Genomic DNA, 22,918 nt, shown 5'->3' with positions numbered 1-22,918 from the left:
CAACTCTATCCTAATCAGGTATAAAGGAAACTCAAGCCAGATATGTTTTGTGATGCTTAGGGCTTGAAACAGCCAAGTGCACTAAACTGGTATCAGCAGCGGCTATCAGAATGGTGATTACTGAGCTGTGATCAATATGTGCTTTGTTGTAGAAACCAAAGGATTTCACACTAACCCACTGCAGTTCTGAGAAACTTAGTCATTGCCAGCCTCTTCTTACTGTGTTTTCATGGGAATATTTATAAAGTTTAAACCTGGAGAAACTCCAAGAGAGGTAACTAATTATTTCTTTCTTTGAATCTGGATTTATAGTGAATAACAAGGACTAATATTTGAATAGTGGTATTTAGTTCTTGTGAAAATAATATTCTGGCAGCACTGTATGACTGGTGTACAGCAAGGCAAGCACGTACCATATTCTGTGGTATTGAGCCATAATTTGGAACTCCAAGAACTTGGCTGATAAAGCTTTGCCCACAGTTCTTCCCAATCCACAGAAACATTACCTGAAAGATACCCAGCAATAACACCATTAATCTGATGCAAAACCACACCCCAGCGGTCTCCTATGCATTCTGAGTTCTCAGAAAGAACGTGCCAAATAAATTTGGATACTTTTTACAATCACCACCACCACCACACTTACAGAGCCGGCATCCATAAGGTAAGCACCATCCCTACTCAACTTCTCCACTGACAGCTGGAGAATGGGAGGCTGAGGTATAGTTCTATCATTTATGTTAAGAGCCCCCTAAAGGAAAAAGCAAGAAGAAAAACAGTGGTTCACATCTTGATGCATGGGAACAGGCCCAAGAACAGAAGGCTAAATAAGAATAAGACATATTATGCTGAATACTGAAGCTGGACCCTTTTCCTCAGATTCAAGACTACTTCAAGTGCATAATTTATTTATGTATACATTTAATTGATAACATTTGTTTTATAATTTTATTTATATATTTTTATTTTATTTAGAGAGGGTATACTTCATCAGCTTAATCTTAATTAGTTCTAGAACTTGAATATCAGATTTCTTATGTACAGTTGATGTGATTTCTAAAATTACACAGGCTCTTGCATAAACATTCTCTCACTGTTCACAGAACTACTTTGACATTTAAAGGAAGCTACAGAGGGACAAAAAGTTAAACTGTTATACTGTCTTTATGTACACGTGATTTATAGTGCAAGATAATGACACAAGGCAAAAAGTGGAGTAAGTTAAAAAAAAATCTTCCCCATCCATCCATAGCCAGAGCACAACTTCTCTCCAGAGTTCATCAATCCAGTCCCAAATAACAAATGCGTAAGTACAATAATGGGAAAACATGAAACAGTAAATTTTACCTACACAGTTTCAACATGGAAAACTTGTGAGATTTTTAACACAAATTTATTTTCACATTGCACACATCTTTAGGATCAGAAGAACAGACCGCGTAGCAATGCAAATACTCACCTCATCTGTGAGATTATCAACTCTGTACAGACTGGGATGTGTCATAAGCATGAGGTAAACAAGGGGCTGGTTTTTCACTTGACACATGGTAAAAATGCGTTCATCTAAACGTGTGTTCGTCCCAGTTTGAAATGCTTTCTGCAAACAATCAGGCATTTAATTTGACCATTAAAGTGAAGTGAGATAAGCTGAATTTAGCACACCATCTATTGTTATTTTACTTAAGTCTTAGAGATAAGCCAGAAGTATTTTCTCATGGTATGGTATTTCACCACTGCTATTTTACTTCTCTATTGTTGTCTTCGGTGTTTCACATACAAATCATACAAGTCTCCTTATTCCCATTTCTGGGCTCTAGAATTAACCATGACCTTGCACCATCAATCCTTTCTAGTGACCACTACAGCTGAGATGAAAGCATCTTGAAATATGTCTCTTCTAACATACACCTCAAAAATGCTACTTGCTGGAATTTAAAAGAATAAAATAGTGGAGCAGTTTACAGTTGTCTTTAATGTACAGAATTTTAGGTAATTCTGGATTTATAATAAAGATATATAGTCCTGGCTTGTTGGGACAAGAAAAATCAGCTATAACAAACAAGGGCTTGCTCCTCCCACTTGATTGGGTCAAACGCATGTAAAGTCTTCTACATGAAAAAACTCTATGTCAGCATGAACATGCTAGTAGCAACATGCTGGCTAATTCCTTATCAAGAGGTACGAATCAGAAAATTCTAGAGAGAACAAAAAGCCAGCTTATCAACACTTAAAGTTACTTCTAATATCGGTTCAGGAACAACCAATCAAGAAATACTTAACTGAGCAAATATTGTGAAATGCTTTAAATCTTTTGCAACAACAGCCAGCCAACTACTACTTTGCCAGCCAGCTAGCTCTCTTTTAATCCAGACAGAACAGCTGTGTGGATCGACATTTCCAGAAACGCACAAAAGTTAGATCCCTGAAAAAACACTCTACCAGTACCCTACCACATTCTCTAGACTAGTCAGTATCTTTATTTTCCTATTCCTTTGCTTAGAACATGTACACTTTTGTTCTTATACACACTTCCAAACTCCCACTTCTCAACTAGATCAGTTCTCCACAGTGATATTCTTTAAACATCATCTCTATCTCCTGTTGCTCTCCTCTGCAGGCAAGGGCAGAAGGCCCATTACCCTGATACATTTGCTCCACAAAATTCTCTAAATCCCTCAATTTTTCATAACATAACAGACTCAAAGACAAAACCACATATTCACCACCTCTAAGATCATATGTTGTCTACCCAGGCCTAAGAAACAATTAAATAGGCTTTTTTCTACATTGACTTTTCAAGTCATCAAATTCTGGGGTGCAGAGAAATGGAATTGTTATCTTGAGAGAACTTTATCTGTGCCAGAATAGCTGTTCCCAAAACTGTAAAATATCTCAGTAATCTAATAGCAAACTGGAGGGAGGCTGGTTTTATTAAATGACCTACATCAAGCAACTTCTCAATTTTGAGTCCTACAAGAACACTGAAAGAGAAGACTGATGCTATTCTGTATATCAAAGAAATGTCCTTTTACTTCAGCTTGACATGCCAGACAGACAATCATCCTTTTGCACAGCTTCCTTTTAACTCTTACCTGTTTTAAGAGTGCCAGTACATAAAGTGGGAAGAGCCGTAGTGAGTAGGGGGCCATGAGACCAGGCTGTTGAATGCTTAGGACTGATGAACGATAAGCAGATAAAGAATCTATCACTGCGTTGACCAGGGCATCCCGAGCATCACTCAAGGTAGCAGAAACCGATCGGTCCACAGCTAAAAAGAGAGTACAAAGCTCAAGTAAGAGGCTTTTTCTCCCTTGGTAGGAATACAGTCACGTGTTAACTTTTCTCATTTTAACACATACTTCCATACATTTTAATATGCTTTTACTACACTATAGAGGAAGTGTCACGTGATTAATTAAAAAAGCCAGGGTCTTATGATGATGCACCAAAGACTAACTCCAGGTGACTACATAACTATACTGCTAGGAAGCCAAGCATCAAAAGGAAAAACCTCAACTCTTAGGTTTGCAACTAAGAAAGCACTCAATGAGAATCTTTTCTTCTAATGTTACTTCCCAGGGGATTACTGCCCAGAGATTTAGGGATATCATCCATCCATATCCAAACAAGCTCTTATCATGCTTACCCATATTGGCTAACAGCCCCGTGATGGCTTGTACATCTGCCCCTAGGTAGACATCACTCAGTGTTGTTACAACAGGTAAGCACATAGTGTGGACACGAATTCGTCTTTCACCTGGAAGAAAAGAAAACTGTAGTCTCCAAACATAACTCTTGTTTTATGAAACAATATGAGAAATGCCACTGTTTACTCAATAGCAAAAAAATTAAATAAGATCTAATCTAATTTATCATGCAAGTGGTGAACGAGGCTATTTCCAGTAGCTTTTAAAAACTGTTAGTTCTCAGTTTCTGGGTTAAGTCTACCTATTTTCAGAGCAGAACTAAGTTTCCCAAGAAACTTCTTGGTCTGGAAGAAACAACAAAGTAACACATCACAGCTGTGATCTTGATATTAGATAAAACAGTTTGTGTAAATTACTGCAACTGAATTGCGGCTGATAAATGGACACAAAAAGACTCATCCAAATACGTGCTGTTGATGCAGGTGACACTGCCGGTGTACCTTACCTTTGCTGGATGTGTACAGGAGAGCTGACTGAAAAGAAACAACCTGCATATCAGTAAGACTCTCTTCTACTGACATTTGCACAGCATATCCTGCATCTGGGTTTACATTGGGTAATGACAACAAGTCTGTAGATCGTACGAAGAAGTTCCCATGGAAAGTATGAATGGAAAGACCTACAAGATAAGCATCGTATTGAATCGATTTTATTTTTGTAGTCACGAAGTACAGACACCGTTTACACATCTGCTGTCACTGTTAGATGGCTCTGTATCAGAACATTAAGATCCTTCTCAATGAAATCAAGTATCTTCGGGAAGGGTAAATATCCCAGACAACTAATCCATAGAATGCACAAAGCCTAGCAGAAAGCTGGCAATTGGAAGTCAAATCAATGCAGAATAGTAGTAAGTCTCTAGACTATAAAAACCAGTCCCTTGTTGGACATTTTGTTGAAATAGCAGTCCTGTAAATAGCACTACTGTAAAAAAGAGGTGGCGTGCCAATGAAGATACTGCAAACAGTCCTTAATAAATGGTCTGACTCCTGATACTGAATTTTACTTTTCTAATCTTTGTCTTTTAGCCATTTAGGCTTATATAACAGTCAAAACAATCAAAACATTCCCAAATAACAGCAAACGCCCACTTGCCCTCTGCCCCCCTGGAAAAAAAAAAAAAAAAAGAAAAAAAAAGAAAAAAAAAGGTGTTCAAACCTTTGGTGCATCTTATCCTCATCACAGCCTCAAAGCCAATCTTTCTAGTTAAATATCGTTTCAGTTCCTTTTGTAATTTCTCCACCTGGACAGGGTTGTGATTATGATGGTAAGACTGGTAGTAATAGACACTACCTGCAGAATACCTCGATATACAACCTGAAACAAAACAAACATAAATCGGTGAGTGCAGACAATTGCAGCTGTGGTCTTTAAATATACCAGTTGAATGTAATATTCCCTTTAATTATTAAACTGTTCAAACCTGCAAATAGCTCTGTTACAGTTACAGACCTGCATACATAAACATAGATGTAACACAACTATGTGTTCAAGTATGTATGTAGTTTCAGGTGTGAAATAATTTCACCTTGACCTGAAATTCCAGGTACTTTGTCACTTGAAAGTTGGATTACGTGGACAAAAATAATTAAAATGCTAACAAAGCTTACTTTAAAGATGTTTACACCGATGGTTAAAAGGCATAAAAGGGAAGCATTTTAGCCACTTATACCAGGACCACAAGAATCCTGATTCACTAAGGGAGAATATGAAAACAGCTGGGTTAAATCAGGAAGGACAGAAAGTTTACAGTCCATTCACTATCACTGCTTATCAAGGATGAATTTGCATCTTAATACATTAGATTAATTCAAATCAGGTTCATATACTAAATGTTAATGTAGATTCTGTATATTTGCCAGAAGTGTTACATGCCCCAAAACAGCTTAATATGACTTACCCAGAGAAGCCAAGTCAGAATATTGTCCACTAAGAAGAAATAAATCCACTGCAACCTGTTGTCCTGAGCAGTCCAAGGCTAACTTCTTGTAAAAATCAGTTGATGGTGTCAGATGTATGTCCTATTAATACAATGGAGTATTACAAAATACAATGGAGTATTACAAAATACAAAGGAAATTCAAACTGATTAACACATTTACTGCCTGTTTTCATGGACACTAATAATTGATTCTCCATCACAGTTTACAGTGATATCTTAAAAAAAAAATCAGATATTTAATCTGTGTTTAAAGTGGGAGGGTTTTGGGTTATTTTTTATTCTTTCTGCTACTTTCAAGAAAGGAAGGCTAGCTCAACAAAAGAACCACAAAATTAACCCAGAACAGGCAATTCTAGAACCACCTGCACATACAGCACAAGGTAATCAGTTCTCTCAACCTTTTTTGCTTTGCTAACCTTTGCAGATGCTCTTTGGTTTGGCTCTTCTCGTGACTTCAGTGCTCCCATTCCCACAGACGGAAGCTGTGTCTGGAAGACTGAGATTCTACCTCCAGTGGGGGACATCAGTTTAAAGGCAGCCTGTAATGCAGGCCCCAGGGCACTCTGAGTTTCCAGGGACTTGGTAAACATCTGTGGCAAGGTCTTCAACAGATCTTGAATTAGCTACAATTGAGAAAACAAAAGTATTAAAACTAGGAGTCTTCAGAGTTTTCTTTATAGAGCTGACTGCTGAACATCCATAAACATGTATTAACACCTCTAATATTAAGGATAAAGAAAAAGCCATAGCAAAAGTCAAGGATTGTCTTGTTTCAGCTTAGCAAAAGTATAGTCATGTAGATAAATTAAAAGACCTCTTTTCAAACTCTACATTTAAACTGTAGGTGTAAATGAATGTGAACAAAATCCAGAAATTATCAAGCATATTCCAAACTATGTGAATATCACTAATGATTTAAGGTAGTTCTTACCTCTTTATTTTCATTTAAATTTACTAGTAAGTTTTCTGGCATTGGTATAAATACATCTAGAAGGAAAAAAAAAAGTATTTGTTATTTTTAAAAACACATCAAGCTTCCCCCCACAACTGCATTTGCCAACCATTATACCTATTGAGAAAAGAACACAGGATCAGTGCGTAAACCCATTTAAAAATAAACTGTGTGGAATTCTTTTTTCTCGTACCCGTGGCTAGAATGCTATGTTAGAGTAGCTGTCAACAGCGCTGAAGGATAATCAAGACTATTAAATAAAAACACATAGCGGAGAGTAAAAGGTGACTTGAAAGTAAAGGCAGAAGAACAAGGATTAAGCATCAGTCACCACAGAACCCACAGAGATTTACCAAGCATCAGTATTTGGGATCATGAGAGAACTCTAGATAATTGTACAAATTAAACTACAAGTTAGGACGGCTGTCTTCATCTTTTAAGTCATAAACAGCCACAGCATTGCTCAGACGTCAGGGGCTTAACAAACACACGCACAGACATATGCCACTTCTAAAACCATTACTAGAGAGACTAATGATCTGACTAGGAACTCCCACCAGATGTATTTTGTTAAAGGCTGTCAAAATCAGCAGTCATTAGTAGATACTAATCACAAAATTTATTTCTCCATACCTTCAATATCTGAAACTATAAGCATCTGAGGCTGAGAGAGACCTTCCTGAAGACTGTAGAAATGGATTGTGCTGTCAAATGTTATGAAGCCAATTTTTGTTCTTGTGTTCCCAGGAAGCCTAAAAATGAGACATATGGTGTTCAGCAAGATGAAATTTCATTTCTGCAGGCTTTTTTTTTTTTTTTTTAAACATCCACTGCACCTGTCCAAGGTTGTTACCAAGTCGTTAGCTTAACAGCTACACTGCAACAGCTTAAGTCATTTTGGAGAAAAAAACCCAACCAACCAACCAATCAACCAAAACCAAAAAAGAAGCGCACAGTAGTCACCTAGCAGACACTCAAAGTTTTTTTTGAAAGGGTAATAAGAAATGGAAGAAAACGAAGAAACAAGCTGCAAAGTACCAAGCAGCATTTATGTAAGTTCAAACAGCATGTATTTTATGAAAAGTTTATTGGATGTGTGCATTCCTTTCAGCAAGTACTTACCTCAATTTCAGCTGTTCAAAAATACAGTTCAAAAGACATCATAAACATTATGTTTATTCCTTTTTGGGACTGGTGAAGCAGATAGGAAGGAGACAGACTCAGAAACAAGCCTCATAATTACCTTATATCAGTGCAGCTGTGATGGGGAAAAGACTACAGCTTTACGCTACATTTAATACAACATTGGCCATTGCCAGCCAACACTAGGAAACTTCTCTTCTAGACAGGAAGTCCTGGCATGTTTATGTCTACTGCAGGTTTCGCAAGAGGAACAAAAATAGGAGATTCTAAGAAAAAGGTACTTACAAGTCAAGATTGTCCAACAAGGTCTGGCAGACTGTATTCAAGTATCCTGTCTCTATTGCATTATGAGAGACATCAAACACAAAGAGGTACACAGGTGGTTGAGGTGGACGTAGCTGAACAAAGAGAAGATTAAATTTCAAAATTACATTTATTAGACTGGGTTTATTCCTTCCACTGCAAGTTTAAACTATTAAAAACAGCACACACGATAGCTAAAACTTCTGAATACATTTGTCTCTTACTGCATAATTCTAGAATTATAGTTTTCTTCCAGAAGACCCACAAACACCTACATATTCTAAACACAGAAGAACTTTGACATCATAAATGTTTAGAAACGAAGAACTACCTGAAGCTCTTCCCAGGAGTTCTCAGATACACTCCTTGAGGCAGCAACTGTTCTGCTGAGCTGGAAAGCATCCTCTATAACAGAGGTCCTCAAACTACGGCCCGCAGGCTAGATGTGGTCGCCCAGGGTCCTCAATCTGGCCCCCGATATTTACAGAACCCCCCTGCCTACCCCCTCCCACACCCTCAGCCAAGGGTTGGGGGGGGGAAACAAGCAGCTGCAGATGACTGCCTGCCACTTCACCCGCGTGCCGGCCCCCTGTTTAAAAAGTTTGAGGACCCCTGCTCTATAACAAAGCCTTTTCTGACTTCCCTCTGGAAATAAAACAAAGGGAGAGGATAACTAGAAGTAAATAAAGACTTACCATGTATTCAGATGGAGCCATAAACTCTATAGTAGCGTTCTGCACTTCAGGTCTTTTATGAGGTTCTCCATAAACTCTTGTCACAGGATTATACATGAATTCTTCAGGAACTATGCAGATAAGTTTATATATTACTACTTAACACCAGTATTAGCTGTGCTACATTTTAAAACAAATACAACAACTCTCTTGTGCTTACCGGGCCACACTTTTTGGAGAACTACACTAGGTCAGACAGCTACTTTGTCACCTGCTAGGGTACCTTGGGAGACCGTATCAAACTTGCTGCGCTTCATTAATTGACTGTCTTTGCTCATGGGAAATGTTTCTCATGTCTCAGCCCCAGCATGACTGACAATGATCCCTAGTACTGATATGGCCAACAATATTACAATCTCAAAGGCCAAGGTGGGAAAGTTTAACCTTAACAATTTAAAGCAATAAACACATTTAAAACCTACCATCATTCACTCTATAGCACAAATTACATTTCCATCTCCTTTGGTCTAGAAAGCTGACAAAAGGATTAATGTATGTCCGGCAGGAACGGCATCTCACAATAGTACTTGAAGTGACCACTGGCAATTGCTGGAAAAGAAAAGCTTCCTGTTTTAAAGCATCACCACGCTACAGCTACTTATCTGCAACAACATTATCTACACTGTGCTTCCTGGTTAGCTAGTCAAAGCATACTTTTTGAAGGAAGGAGTATTTTTGCATCCTCACAGCACCCCTTGTACAATTCCTTAACAAGATGACTGGTCAGAACTGAACTCCAACCTATTTGACTGTGTACGTTCTGTTTCAAGCCTCTAAAGTCTTGAATTTTACACTGATGGTTTAAGACCAAGTCCCACCCAATACAGATAAAAAAAAAAAACAAACCACAGAAAACAACCCCTATCTTTTAAAAATTACTTAAAATGTGAAAAATAACAATGTTTACAAGAGGCACTGCTAAATTCACAAAGTCTCCTGACCATCTGAGGTCATCCAAACCCCTTTAACTTTGTTAATTAATTAAGTTTTGAATTCGTACTAGGTTTGGTATAGTAACTATAACTGGTATGTGATAAGATAAAGCTATCTAAGCAATACTGGAATGTGTTGTTGCTTTCTGTCACAGTCCAAGTGCTGTGCTGTCTTTAATCTTCTGGTGTTTTGAGGTTTGGGAGTGGTTTTTTTTGATTAAGAAGGGGGGCTTGAAAGTTCCAGAATGGTACAGAGAAAAAACTCGGGAAAATTACAATTATATGTATGGAACAGGGAAATGTCAGTTACCAGAGCATTTTTTCTGAGCCAAGATTAGCCAACATACTTGCCCTTCTTTTATAATTCATTGTCCAGCTCTGGACTCTAGTAAAGGCATGGTTGACATTTCAGCATTTAAAGTTTTGAATATTTGTCATACCGATAAGTCTTTGAAAGGATGAAGCAGGAGCCCCAAAGGAAGTTTGGCTTTATTCAGTAAGGCCTGAGTTTGAGGAATGTTAGTCAGGGTACAGCGGAACAACCTACATGGAGGACAAAGGGTTATTTTCAGAGACTTTCAGATAATAAAGTGATGATTTCAGTCGTACAGAGCATCCTTTATATTATTCTAGAGCTGGTGATGTTGACTTTCTGTTTCTAGGTAAAGGATCTTCTCCACCTCTGTCAAATCTTTCCCTTTTAGTCTGAGCTTGACCCAGAGTACATACTTTGAGTTCTTATTTTATACACTTTCTTTACACAGAACTGAGTGTCATTTTAGTCACTGGAGTCGAAGTTAAGCCTAACCATGTTCAAAGTTGCACTACCAAGTGTTATTTTGGAATACCATTTTGAGGTGGCCTTACACACAAATCTGAACCAGCGCAGTTTAAAAAGTTGTCTTAAAATTTATAACTATAAACAATGTCATAGTCATTTTCAGAGACTTCAGAACTCAATGGTTTCCACAAAACGCAGAGATGCACATTACTTCTGCAGATCCAGTCCAGCTTGCTCGTATGAACTACTTCACAAAGACGCAGTTATTTCCTTTATCTGTCATAAAAAGGTTGCAAAGCAGGAGTACCTGGTTATACAGAGTTTGGTTGGTCTCCTCAGAGAGATTACTTGGGCAACCAAACAGCCAGCCTCTGGTTTGGATTGTCAGCTACCTTAGACTAGCTAGCTAGCTATCTCTTAGGAGATGAGCAGACACTGCAGCTGATCCAACAGAAAAATATAAATGTTCCAGGTGGTTTTTTTCATGCAAAATAGTGTGTTTCTATAACTGTTCTTTGAGACATTAAATGTACATTTCATTTACTCTGCTTTAAGTTGTTGCTTTCAGTACAGAGGTCACTAATGTTTCTGCATTCACAATCTTTTTGGTGTACCTCACTGAAGTGAGTTAACTCCTATTTTATATCTTTGCTCAATCGTAGTCAGCTAGATTGTAAAGTTTTTGCATTGTACCCATCTGTAGCTGCATTACAAGCAACATATTTTTCCTCACACTTTCTACACAGATGATTTTCCTCACTTCAAAGTTTAAACCACTCAACACCTTTATCTTAACACAGTGAAGCCAGTTTTCAATGTTTTGTACTCACAAAATTACGGAAATAGATATGGAATTTTGTGAAGAGTTATGTGCAAGTAGGAACTTATACTTCTATTTATTTTGATGAATTATAGCAAACAATCTTACTCAGGATTACAGTTGAGCTTCTGGATGTCTTCATGCAAGTTTGGAACAGGAGCCTTCAAGAGGGTCGTAGGAAGAATATTTCTTTCTTGAAGAAGATTCACAGGTCTTAATCCTTCTTGCTGTAGGCTCAGGCTACTCATAGATGCAGTTAAGTGATTAGTACCCAGGGCAGGCTAGAGTGAAACAAAATTTCAGAAGTTAACACTAATTATTTGGATGAAACCCACAGTTCTTTTAAAAAGCAAATATCATTTTTTCCCCAATTTTTCTTCGTTTTCTTTTTTGTTATGCATTAACTGCCATTTTATTACAAGGATATATTTAGATATACTACTTGTTACATAAACTCGGACTTGGGCATGTCATATAACAGAGGCAAAAATTAGCATACATTTGCTACAAAGCTCTTGAGATACAGAGGTTGAGCTGGCAAAAGTCTTGGTCAGTTTGCTTTGAAAGTTCAGGAAAAAAACCAAATACTTCAGCTAACAATAGCAACCCAAGGGAAGAAAAACATGCCAAAAGCAGCTGGACGTTCTAAGAGAAATATTTGGACCAGGCTCAAGTACAGAACACTTCAGAAAGAGCCGGCACACAGCTTTTCCAAACTGGCACCAAGGTGTCAGCACAAGCATTCATTTCAGGCTGCATCTATCATCTTCAGCAAACGGCACACCAGCCAGCCACGGAAGCAGCACCCCACAGACGCACACCACACACCTATTGTCACTTTCCTCTACCCACACACACCACAGGTAATACCAAAGTAAAAACCAGACAACCTTTACCTGGTGGAAATGTTTTGATCCATCTGGATATTGCAAAGCAGATCCTTGCATTCCTGGTGCTCCGGGTGAAGTATTTTGGTAGCCTGGAGGTAAGGTAGGGTAAGAATACCCAACACTTCTATTCATCTTAGGATTTGGGGGTGCAGAAGAGGGATGTGGAGTTGCTAGAGGCAGGAGTAGACAAATACTTAGAATTAACTGCTAAAGAACTGCAGCTTGCTCTGTGCATTAATACAGCAGGAGGGCTTTTTGTTGTTACTCAGTTTCTAAGTGTAAACAACTACAACTGCTGTCAGTTTTACAAAGTGCTCTTAACTGCTTTACCATACTCACAGGCAAAGGCACACAAATTGTCAAGGCTTCAAATTTCATATTTAGTTTCAAGACACACATTGAACCAAGGATATATGTTTGCACATAAATGTCTAGAATTTTGTCTTTCCCAGATTCTTTAAAAAAAAAAAAAGTTAAGTAACAGTAAGCATTTTTAATTCCAAAGCCTTACCCATGAGACCACCACCTTCTATTGCATCATAGCTGTTTTGCACCACAGACCCATCACTGGCAGCAGATGTAGCATCACCTATTAAGAAAGACAGTCCCAGTAAAAATGTTCACAGACTACTAAAGAAGTTGTAATGAGGTAACTGAAAAAACCCTACTTGCTGGATGAGTATTGAGAATAGCATAGTTTGAATCTACTTTGTTTCTGTCCCAGGATGAAACTGAATTAAAAATACATCTTGGCCTTTTTCTCACACACACTTCCCCTGCTGACATGACCACAAAGACCATTCATAGAATCCTACAATCTTTCCTCAAGGAGAACAGGAGCTCCTATACTTCTGGTTGAATGATCTTTTAAGACCACTTCAGACCAGGTATTTGCCATAGCTTCCAAGCTGATACAAAGCACAGTATCCTCATCAGAGGAAATGTCTGTAGGTTAGCTGCAGTGTTCAAAGTACCCTGGAATTTAGGTACTGAGTTCCCTGAAGAACATTTTCCACTGACAATTCCTGGAAGCACCAAATTCCCTTCACTTACATGGTCCAATACTGCTCACCAAACACCAACAGTTCTGATATGGTCACATACCAGTCAAGATACAAATTTCAGCAGAGACAAGAGAAACCTTGAACCTGAGAGAGGGCTCCCAAAGGACAGCTTTTTGTAAGCTAAGTATGTCTAAATATACAAAACCAATTATCTGTTGCTAAGAAGTAGGTACTCAAATTACTTTATATTATAATTAAAATCTTCAAAGATGACCCAAGGAAAGGAACTTAGATTGTATGCTAATTTTTGCTAGTACGCAGCAGTCAACCTACTTCACAGACTAAACATTTCTCTCTCTCCAAGGCCCTGGAAATATTTCTCTTCATTATGAAGAAAACACTTTCTACGCAAAAGCAGTTTCTAATGCTTTTCGTATGTTCAAAACTAAGCTAAATCTGAATTCTTGTACTCGCACAGCTACCACATACAAGATACCATCAATGTTAACATGCAAGGAACTAACAGCTTTGACAGAACGAACTATATATGTAAAAATTAAACTGCTGACTACCACATGGCCCCATGTGGGCCCCACGGGCACTAAATGCAATCCAACTGCGTGTCTGTTTGGTACAGAGCCTTGATGAGTTCTTCAGCGACTGCATATTTGTGCAGGGCCCACAGGAGACAGAAAAGGTCAGGTATCTGCCTTCAACAGCTGACACTTAACAGCCTTTAGTAACTACCCTCAGAAAATGAACAAATCCAACATATGCGTTTCAGTGATTTTACACAGAAGGGAAGAATAACGTACAGCTATTAAACTGACAAGGAATTGCAGGGTCCACATTTTAGCTCTCCCTGCAGAATAAAACGATACAGTAAGTTATACACAGATTACGTCCTGCACAGCAGTCAGGGATGCAAAGAAATCACAATTTCAACATTACTTTAGAGCACTAAAAATAATAATAATAAAAAAAAAGAGATGGCAACTATGGGAGACAGACATATCAAACACCGCTCTGCAATCTGTTTTGAAGCGCTCATTATTTTTATTTTATTAACAACTGTCAACAAGAAATATTTTACTTTCTTCCAGGTCCTTACCTGCTCCTGTCAGATAAAATTATGCTGTGTTATATCAATTTTATTATTTGAGTCTCTAGTAGAGCAGTGTACTTGACTGAAAAGGTTGCATATTAAAGTAAGTTGCAGTGTTCAAGTTCAATAAAAAGAGCAAATTATTTCTTACCATCTCGATTTGCAGCTGAATTTAGCAGAGACTGTGTATTAGGTGGTCCTGCTACCAGTGTTGATGGCCTAATTAAAGGTGGACCACCAACTGGAGGAGGTCCTAAAGGTGGCCTTGCAGGAGGGTGAAGTGGAGTTAAAGGCTGAGTCACTGGTGGAGGTGCAGATCCTGTAAGGAGATTAATTTTTAGGAGGAGTTTATTCCAGCTGGAAAAGTCACAGATGTTTTGTTATGCAAACACACAAATCAAACTCTAAATATTCCTCTTATTCAAATGATAAACAGCATGAGATTCATAAATCCTAACATGCCTGTAGAAAGTTTCATAACTTCAGATTGTTTCGTCATGCTTTTCTCATACTGGGGCTCTGTAGCTATTATCCATGATCTCTTTCAGCTTTCTGTTGCTATTATTGGTAAGAATTTCAAGAGATAAAGAAAGCACCCCAACTTCAATTACTGAGTCTAGACTTCATATAGTACAGCCCCATATGAATGAACTAGGACAGATTCCTTTTGACAGGATGCTTGTCTTCCATTTCAGTAATCTGATGCAAATCAGCAACGTATAGATTCTATAGCTACTAAAATTACTTAGGAGAAATATTTCACTTGGGAAAGCATCAGCAACGTGCAGTTTGAATAAACTTGCTGTACAAGCGAGAAGTGTTCTGCTCCAAAATGTTTAATCCTCCACGCTAAAAGTCACAGGAAAGTTCTTAACTGCTTCGATTTTAAAATTCTAGGACTTTCTCAAGCCTTAGAAACCAAATTGTTTCCCTTCAAGTAATGCCAAACCCTAAGTGCACTTCTACCCCTTTGTTCCTATTATTCCAGAGGCCAGTATAACTGCCCTTTAACTCTAGGAAGACACCAATGGTGTTTTAATATAAAAGCTAGCCTTTCAAAAGGTAAGGCTAAATTGTCCAGTATCACCAGGTCTCAACATGTAACAGAAGCCTGTAAGCCATACATGAAAGTATACTGATGAATTCCCCACTACACAAAATATGCAGGTTCATAAGCCTGCACAGTGAGGTCACATCTAAGGGAGCAAGGAAAGAAGAAAGCAAGAAAAAAATAAAATCACATCCAGTGAAGTTATCTGTTTGTTCATTTAGTGTTTTATACTGCAAAACTAATTAATAATTGCTATATGCAAGCAACACTATCACAAAACTTGGAAGAGACCCTGTGTCTAAGAGGCTGCCTACAGTTGGCCATGCAGGCAGGGAGCTGGCAGACCTTTGTTCTAAGAACGAGCATGGTCACCAAATGAGCTAAATTGATTTTGAAAGTGATCATTGTTCTACAAAAAACTACCACGGAAATTGCTCAGGAGGATTCACCACTGAATGGATGTAAGAACTCTCTTATTCCAGACACTCACTCATTTCACATGCCATTTTCCAAAATTTCTCAGCATATTTCTCACTAACTCCGAAGTACTAATTGTTTATTCCAATAAACTCCTATGAATAGTTAAGCTTAAGACAGTTTGAACATCACACCAAAATTAGTCAGGCATGTAACAAAAAACTAGCATCAAGAAAAATCTCTAATGAGGCTAAAAGCACTTCACCAAAAAAAAAAATTTGCTTAAACATTGAAAATATTTCTGTACATAACTCCTATTTGCATGTTCCAATACAAAAACTTCTGTAACAACAAACGGCAGTTTGGCAAAGAGAAACGTGAGTATTAACTTTGTTTCCATAATAATCACAAGTTGCAAAACAGAGCCATTTAGTGTTAGAAAAGCTTTTCACCACTGCCTATACCAGCGGACAAGGAGCAGGAACAGAAGTCTCATGCTTTCAGAGTACTTTCCAAAGACTGACAGTTATTATTAAATAGTGAAAATTACAAGTTTGGAGGGAGGAAGCTTTCCATTGAACAGGCCTCCATTTCAATGGGCAGAACACTTTGCAGTTTTCTTTCCAGGCTGTGCTCAAGTTGTTTGCAACTACCTGAGGCTGTTCAGAGAAGTACCTGAATCAAGTGGTTAACAGAAAGGCTAACAAGCTTTACACTGCAAAAGATCACACTCGTTAAATAGGACTAGAGTTTTCAACCGTGAGGTCCAGATGTCCCCACTTGACCGAAAAACGCTGATGCTCCAACAGCCACCCCAAAAACGGTGGTGGTCAGAGAAACAGCATTACCCACACAGCTTCCCAAAACAACAAGACACCGTTCAGGTGATACCTGCTTGAGCCAACTGAAATGCTTGACCTGTGCACAGAGCTTCAATTTCTAATCCAAAGAAACCACCCCAGTATTTGTGACGTGCATTTTTTTGAAGTATCTGCTTTGATAATCTCATTCCACAAGCGTTCCATGTCGCTGCAGAGTCAATCCTGTATTCAGTTTTTAAAAAGGACACCAAGACCTGCACACTGGTACAATATCAAAAAGTTATTGTTACCTGGCTTCATAAAGCTGTTCTGAAGCGGAGGGCCTCCTGGAGAAGCAGCATATCGATAACTTCCTGGAGGATTTGTATTTCCTGATAGTGACGATGGTGGCTGAGCTGACCCTGTCCCCGCCACATGAGCCAAATGGCTTGTTTGAGACCCAACTGGCTGACTCACAGGAGTCTGGCTGTACTGCCAGTTTGAAAGCACTGGTGGGCTGGCTCCAGGAGGAAAGTTACCAGCAGATGATACAGCAGCTGAGTTTTGCAATGCAGGCAGAAGCACTTGTGGAACAGGACCTGGCTGTTGTACTGGTGACCCAGAGAAAGGTGCCACTGGTGGTCTATTGAAAGTCTGCCCAGGTCCTTGATAATTGTTTAATTGAGAAACATTCTGAGAGCCACTATAGTTATACTGTCCAGAAGACTGATGTGGAGGAACCTTCACCAGTGTCTGATGCGAATACGATCCTGGAACCGAAGGGCTGTATCCCTGGCCATCTGATGAATGCATCAGCTGATTTTGAACAGGACCTGGAAGAAAAAACACTACAAACTCTTTAGAAAGTCAGCATGGTGTGTCACTTCTGAAAATAAGAGATGTTCCTGGGAATCTCCTTCCTTAATAAAAAAAAAAAAAAAAAAATGGAAGATGGGAAGAATCTTAACAGTTAGGTGTGACAGAAGTACTGCTGCAGTGGGCATGAATTTGGTAGTATTTTACTATCAACACTTAGATCTTTGTTTTGCTTTATAGTAGCCTTGCATCCACCAAGCATTCCAGTGTCTGAGCACAATCCATCCTCCTGGACTGAAATTCATATACAATACTATTTCTATCTTCAGAAACACCCAAAAGCAAGCTAAAGAGGAACGCTCTCCCACACAGCTGGCAGTAGTACAAGCAAGCAGACCGAAAGTGGAAGCATCCACTACCTAGTAACTCAGTTTCACTTGATAATTGACATCAATATAAACTTTAGCTTACTGCAAAGACTCGAACAGCCAGTTTCAGCATAGGTCACCATGCTGTTTCTCAAGTGACGGAGTTAAACTATGAAAGTTTCTGCAGTTAATTTTAGTAAGAGAAATACTCACACACATACTGCTTGTGAGCAGCCAGCTGGTCACAAACATGGAATGAAGGGTAATTTTATTACAAAATAATTCACCGATCAGGAGACTAAACCATGACGGTTAGTTGTGCTTTTTATGTATTTGTTGACTGGTACAGCTGAACAAAGTTTTCTTCATTTGAATAAAAAAAAAACATTTGAAAAAAGGTTAACAACTCTCTGAATAGCACTGGCAAGAGCATCATCATCAGATTTCTGTTTCACACAGGAACACAAAGAGACAGAATAACATGAGATTTCCAGTGCAGTAAGGCCTCAACCAAGGCAGTTACTACTACAGGTTGTTCCTACCATTGTCACAAAATCGACGTTCTGAAGGGATACTATAAGTGTTCCAAGTGAAATCCTTCTGAGCAGGACGCATCAGATAACGCATGCCACAGCCAGCCATGACTCCTTAAAAATTACTAAAATGCTTTCCAATGAATTTTGCCAGTTGCATTTGTGGCTCCCCTCACCCCCTAAACACACAGTTTGAATACTGGAGACATTCCACATACACAGTTAAACATCTGAAAGGAGAAAAGATCCTCTTCATGGGTTTGAGTTAATACTGTTTTCTTTGCAACCCTGTACTATTTTCCAGATTTCCAGAATTAGTTAGTTGGACAATTTTTTTGAACCTAGACAAACAAAAGCACCTGATTTTCCAGACCAGAAACGCCTGTAGCATTCAATACTTAAATTTTCAAAAACATGCCAGAGAGATTAGCTTGGAGAGTAGATATACATTTACCATACAAGTACTGGAAACAGCTGCCACTACAATGAAGTCACAGAATTTCATTTAACATTAAAACAAAGATGGCTGGTTTCCTATTGCAACATTCTAGTTTAATCTCAAAAGGCAACAAATTTCACATTTCCAAGTTAAAATAACTTTGAACTTGGCTATTTCTGAGAATAAATTAAGCTAAACACAGAATGCATTGAAATACATAGTTAGGGCAAATACTGCACCAGTCATTGAGCTCCTCATTCCCTAGAAAGCCTTAGGCTACGGTTCACAGGCAGCTGTTACTTCACTGAATATCGTACATATCCACGCTAAGAACATAGCCAAGGCAGCACTACAGTGCCAGTGATCTCATCCTCATTGCCTTTGTTATTTGTGCGTAAAAAGTACACACCATATTAGCCTCTTCCCATTTATCTCAATATGCTACTTCTCATTCAGTTAGGAAATCCAGTTATACCCTACTGTCCTTAGCACGTTGCTCATAAATCTCAGTAATTAATAATTCTCTAAAATCAATAGCAACTAAACAAAAAGCTTGCAAAGATGAAAATGCTAACGAGTATGACTCACCTCTGAAAATTACCTTGCAGTGTTTCAGATGTGTTTTCAACAATCGGTTTGCAAAATCCTTTGTAAATTAAACTTGCTAACTCTAAGAATGATGAATTCTTATGTGATGCCAAGTCTCCTGACTGCATCAGCATGTACACCGAGATAACAACATCACTATAAGCCATATGAAAAAACAAAGAACAAACACAAATTCATTTCATAACTTGATTATTCACCTTCAAGCATGACTCTCTAGCCCAGGCAGGAATCAGAGTACTTGGATTGCTCTCTTACGCACTGTTTTCCCTGCTTGAGGGCTAAGTTTGAGGATAAAGCAATATAAGTGAGGTGAAATTCAAAACTGACCGACCTGGTATTTTCTATGGCACTTTGCTTTAAAGAGTAAAATCAAATTCACTGCAGCACAATGTTCCAAATTTCAACTTTTATTTTTGAAGTCGGAAGCATAACAAAAAGTCTCGATGAACTATGCACAATTCATGTTTCCAAGTCAAGCCTGCATAAAGCTGCTAAAGCAACAGCACTGAGGGGCACAAACCCTTTCCAAAAGGCTTCACAGTGCCCCAAAACTTCTCAGGACTTGCTGTTTTGCTGTTGCCAGGTATCCATCTAGACCTGACCTCTTTACTGAGGCTTATCAGAGAGCACAGAGGTTCGCCAGCCTTCCCCAAACACTGCTGCTGGTTTTCTGCGCTGCTCCGTGAAGCCAAGAACCAACAAGAAATTCAGCGTAGACTGAAGAGCTAGGTCACCTGCATGGCAGCGACACAACCGACACTCAAAGACCACAGAGATGAGTTAATAATACAAGAAAGGACACCTACTTAATAGTGAAAGACAGCTCTGCAGGAACACACGGCCATTTAACGTTTCTAAGGGATCAGGAATGGCACCAGAATATATATGAACATTGCCTGATCATTTTATGAAATGAGGGGTCAAAATATTAGTGTGGGAGGCTAGGCTTCAAGTCATGTTTTTGGCCGTACATTTCACTGTCACCTACTCCAAGCCAGTTTAGTACATCGCTTTCACCAGGCACAACCTCACCAACCTCCAGGGAGGCACCAGGATAACGACACTGAAAAGCTACATCCCAACTGGACTGCCACGGGATCGGTCACCACCAGTGCCCACTTCAGCTCACTCCAACCCATTGGTTTCCAAACCCAACAGCTTCTAAAGCATCTCACAGCCTCAAAGTGCCATGCTAAGGTACCACACGAGGAGACCAAAACAGTTCTAAAGTAATTGATTCTCCTTCTTGTTTGCACTTCAGATGTATTAACTGGAAAGCAAATTAGTAACCTGCAGCTAAATGAATACGGAATATTGGTCCTATTAAAAGAAAAACACAAATAAAGTAGAGGAAGGTTGTTGCTAAGCAACCCGATGCTCCATGCTAAACAATTTCCTGGTCAGCACACAGTGCTGCTGTGACAATTCACTGCCTTCTTGGACACTCGGAGTTACCTGCAAACAGTAAAGCAAGCAACAAGTTGAGAGCTCTCTAACAATTTATTGTTCTATTGACAGCTTTCTTTCCTCACAGGCCACTCTAAGTACCGCAGTAGTGTCTCAATAACCTCTAGACTGTTTTAAAACGTAAAAACACTTTTGCTTTTACTGCAAAGATCAAGGATCACAGCACCTTCTCAATATATCTCTATACTGTGAACAATACGAAGAACAGTCAATCCATGCTTGAATATTCACATTTATTCAAAAGGACAGCAACCCAAACCTTATCTCTAACATACCATAACAACTGTTTAATTTTATTACCTTGTATTTGCGTAACTCTAAATTTCAGTTCTTTATTTTTCATACACCTGACAGCTGGGTAGCCTGAAATTCCTCCTCCTCTGAGCGCCTCTCCAGAACTTTCATTACGTGCTTAATCTGACTACATGGAAATCAGCAAACATAAAGCGGTGCCAGTCTGTAAATCATCCCACTCGATTACTCCATTAGCTAACATTCTCTTTGTACATTCCCTGCTTAGCCCATGAGCTCTCCAGAACAGAGGCTGTCTCTTCAGACTGGATTTGTACGCTTCCCACTTTCTTGACCCTATAAGCAACTATACAGTTGTTTGTAAAATGTCATTTTGCAGATGACTTTGAGGAAAAGTAATAAGCATGCTCTGAAGGTGGAGGGGGAAGACAAGTCAAACCATTTAATTACTCATGCATAAAGCAGAAAAATCAAAAGATCTCATTATAACTGAATTGCTTATGATGCAGCACAACTACCGAGACACATAAGTGTATAATTAAGAAACAGAGTCCAGAGGATGCTGTCTGTATATGCGAAATCAGTAAATACTTCCAACAGCACAGATTTCCACACATGCAAAGAAAACAGATACGGAGACAAGGCTGGCCTTGTATTTCTTCCTTCCTAGCTTACAAGGCTGGTGAGCAAGTTGTTCAGTTTCATCTCCAATATCTCGTTTAAAAAGGAAAAGATGTATTTTAAGGGGGAGAAAGTCACCGACTTTCCCAGGTGGCAGCACACAGGGTAGTATCGGGTTTAAGTGAATGACAAGATAAAAAAACCACACCGGGCTGGGCGCAGCCCGCCCCCCCGCAGCGCTCACCAGTGCCACATGTACAGCCCGTCCAAAGGGCCAGAGGCTGGGCCGGCCGCAGGGCGGCGGGGAGGGGGGGGGGGGGCTCGGCGGGGCGCAGGGCTGGGGGCGTTGGGGGAGCCGGGGAGCGCAGGGCTGGGAGTGGGGGCGGCCCGGGCGCCCCCCGGCCCGCATTCCGCCGCGCAGCCCCGCCGAAAGGCGCTGCGGTCCGTTGATAAGACGAGACACGCACACAAAAATAACCGGGGATGGTTTTGTCGGGGGGGGGGTGTGGTGGAAAAAAAACATTGGAAGGGAAATCTATTTTGTCCGGTAAAGAGCTGTGCGCTTTGGTCAGCGCGACGCCGGGCAGGACGGGCTCCCGCCCGCAGCCCCCGTACCGCCGCCCCCGGCCCGGGCTGCCGCCGCCCGCACCGCGTCCCCGCACCGGCCGGCTGCCGCTCCCGCCGGGGTCGCAGGGGCAGGCGCTCACCGCTACACACTTTTTTCCTGTGTGGTTTTTTTGGTTTTTTCCTCCAATTCATCTCCGCTTTCTCTCGGGACACCGGCTGTCCAGGATGCGGCGAGGGCACCGGACACAGACCTGTCCCCGGGGCCGCCACGGCCCCCCCCGTCCCACCGCTCCGACGGGCTGTAACCCCGCCAGCCCAGCAGGCAGCCCGCGGCCGCAGGCTCCCCGAGCACCTCCTCCCCACCGCTCCGCCCGCGGGCACCGGCCCCTGCCCCGCCGCCCCGGGGAGGACAGGCCTCGGGCGGCCCAGGGAAGCGCGGGGGGGTGGCAGCCGGCCCCCGTAGGCGCGCTCCCTGCGGCCCTCGCCCGCCGCCACACTCACCGTTGCTGTAGGGCTGCTGGCCGGCACCATTCTGGCTGGAGTAGCCGGCGGGAGGCCTAGCGGGCTGGGCCATGGCGGCGAGCTGGGTTCGGCTCGGCTGGGCTCGGCTCGGCGGTGCCGCCCGTCTGGCGGCGCCCGGCCCAGCTCGGGGGAGGAGGAAAGGG

At 40.4% G+C, this 22,918-nt stretch overlaps 1 protein-coding gene and 1 long non-coding RNA gene across 6 annotated transcripts in view; one reads left to right on the top strand and one right to left on the bottom strand.

Annotated features, from left to right (window-relative positions):
- The window catches only part of LOC121093228, an 11,823-nt gene extending 5,638 nt beyond the window's left edge, over nt 1-6,185 (top strand). The window contains exons 2-5 of one of the 4 annotated variants that reach the window (XR_005829535.1): nt 153-274; nt 1,253-1,306; nt 1,421-1,513; nt 4,130-4,237. This is a non-coding gene — a long non-coding RNA (uncharacterized LOC121093228). Of the gene's footprint in view, nt 1-152; nt 275-1,252; nt 1,514-4,129; nt 4,238-6,073 lie in introns of those variants that run through there. The other 3 variants (XR_005829533.1, XR_005829536.1, XR_005829534.1) reach the window with 3 other exon arrangements.
- The window catches only part of SEC24A (SEC24 homolog A, COPII coat complex component), a 25,553-nt gene extending 2,635 nt beyond the window's left edge, over nt 1-22,918 (bottom strand). For both annotated transcript variants that reach the window (XR_005829532.1, XM_040605189.1), the window contains exons 1-21: nt 22,755-22,918; nt 16,893-17,414; nt 14,465-14,632; nt 12,716-12,793; nt 12,211-12,374; nt 11,423-11,595; nt 10,154-10,256; nt 9,204-9,330; nt 8,743-8,852; nt 8,030-8,142; nt 7,235-7,353; nt 6,581-6,636; nt 6,066-6,272; nt 5,608-5,728; nt 4,866-5,024; nt 4,153-4,326; nt 3,647-3,757; nt 3,093-3,268; nt 1,460-1,597; nt 647-751; nt 414-506 (exon numbers count right to left, since the gene is read on the bottom strand). Coding sequence is in view for 1 of the 2 variants with exons in the window: in XM_040605189.1 (XP_040461123.1) it covers nt 414-506; nt 647-751; nt 1,460-1,597; nt 3,093-3,268; nt 3,647-3,757; nt 4,153-4,326; nt 4,866-5,024; nt 5,608-5,728; nt 6,066-6,272; nt 6,581-6,636; nt 7,235-7,353; nt 8,030-8,142; nt 8,743-8,852; nt 9,204-9,330; nt 10,154-10,256; nt 11,423-11,595; nt 12,211-12,374; nt 12,716-12,793; nt 14,465-14,632; nt 16,893-17,414; nt 22,755-22,827 (3,090 nt within the window). In the remaining variant the exon portion in view is untranslated. The remainder of the gene's footprint in view (nt 1-413; nt 507-646; nt 752-1,459; nt 1,598-3,092; nt 3,269-3,646; nt 3,758-4,152; nt 4,327-4,865; nt 5,025-5,607; nt 5,729-6,065; nt 6,273-6,580; nt 6,637-7,234; nt 7,354-8,029; nt 8,143-8,742; nt 8,853-9,203; nt 9,331-10,153; nt 10,257-11,422; nt 11,596-12,210; nt 12,375-12,715; nt 12,794-14,464; nt 14,633-16,892; nt 17,415-22,754) is intronic.

Source organism: Falco naumanni, chromosome 8, assembly GCF_017639655.2.
Source record: "Falco naumanni isolate bFalNau1 chromosome 8, bFalNau1.pat, whole genome shotgun sequence".
Taxonomy (NCBI): Eukaryota; Metazoa; Chordata; class Aves; order Falconiformes; family Falconidae; genus Falco; species Falco naumanni.
This window is presented reverse-complemented; position numbering and strand designations above follow the sequence as displayed.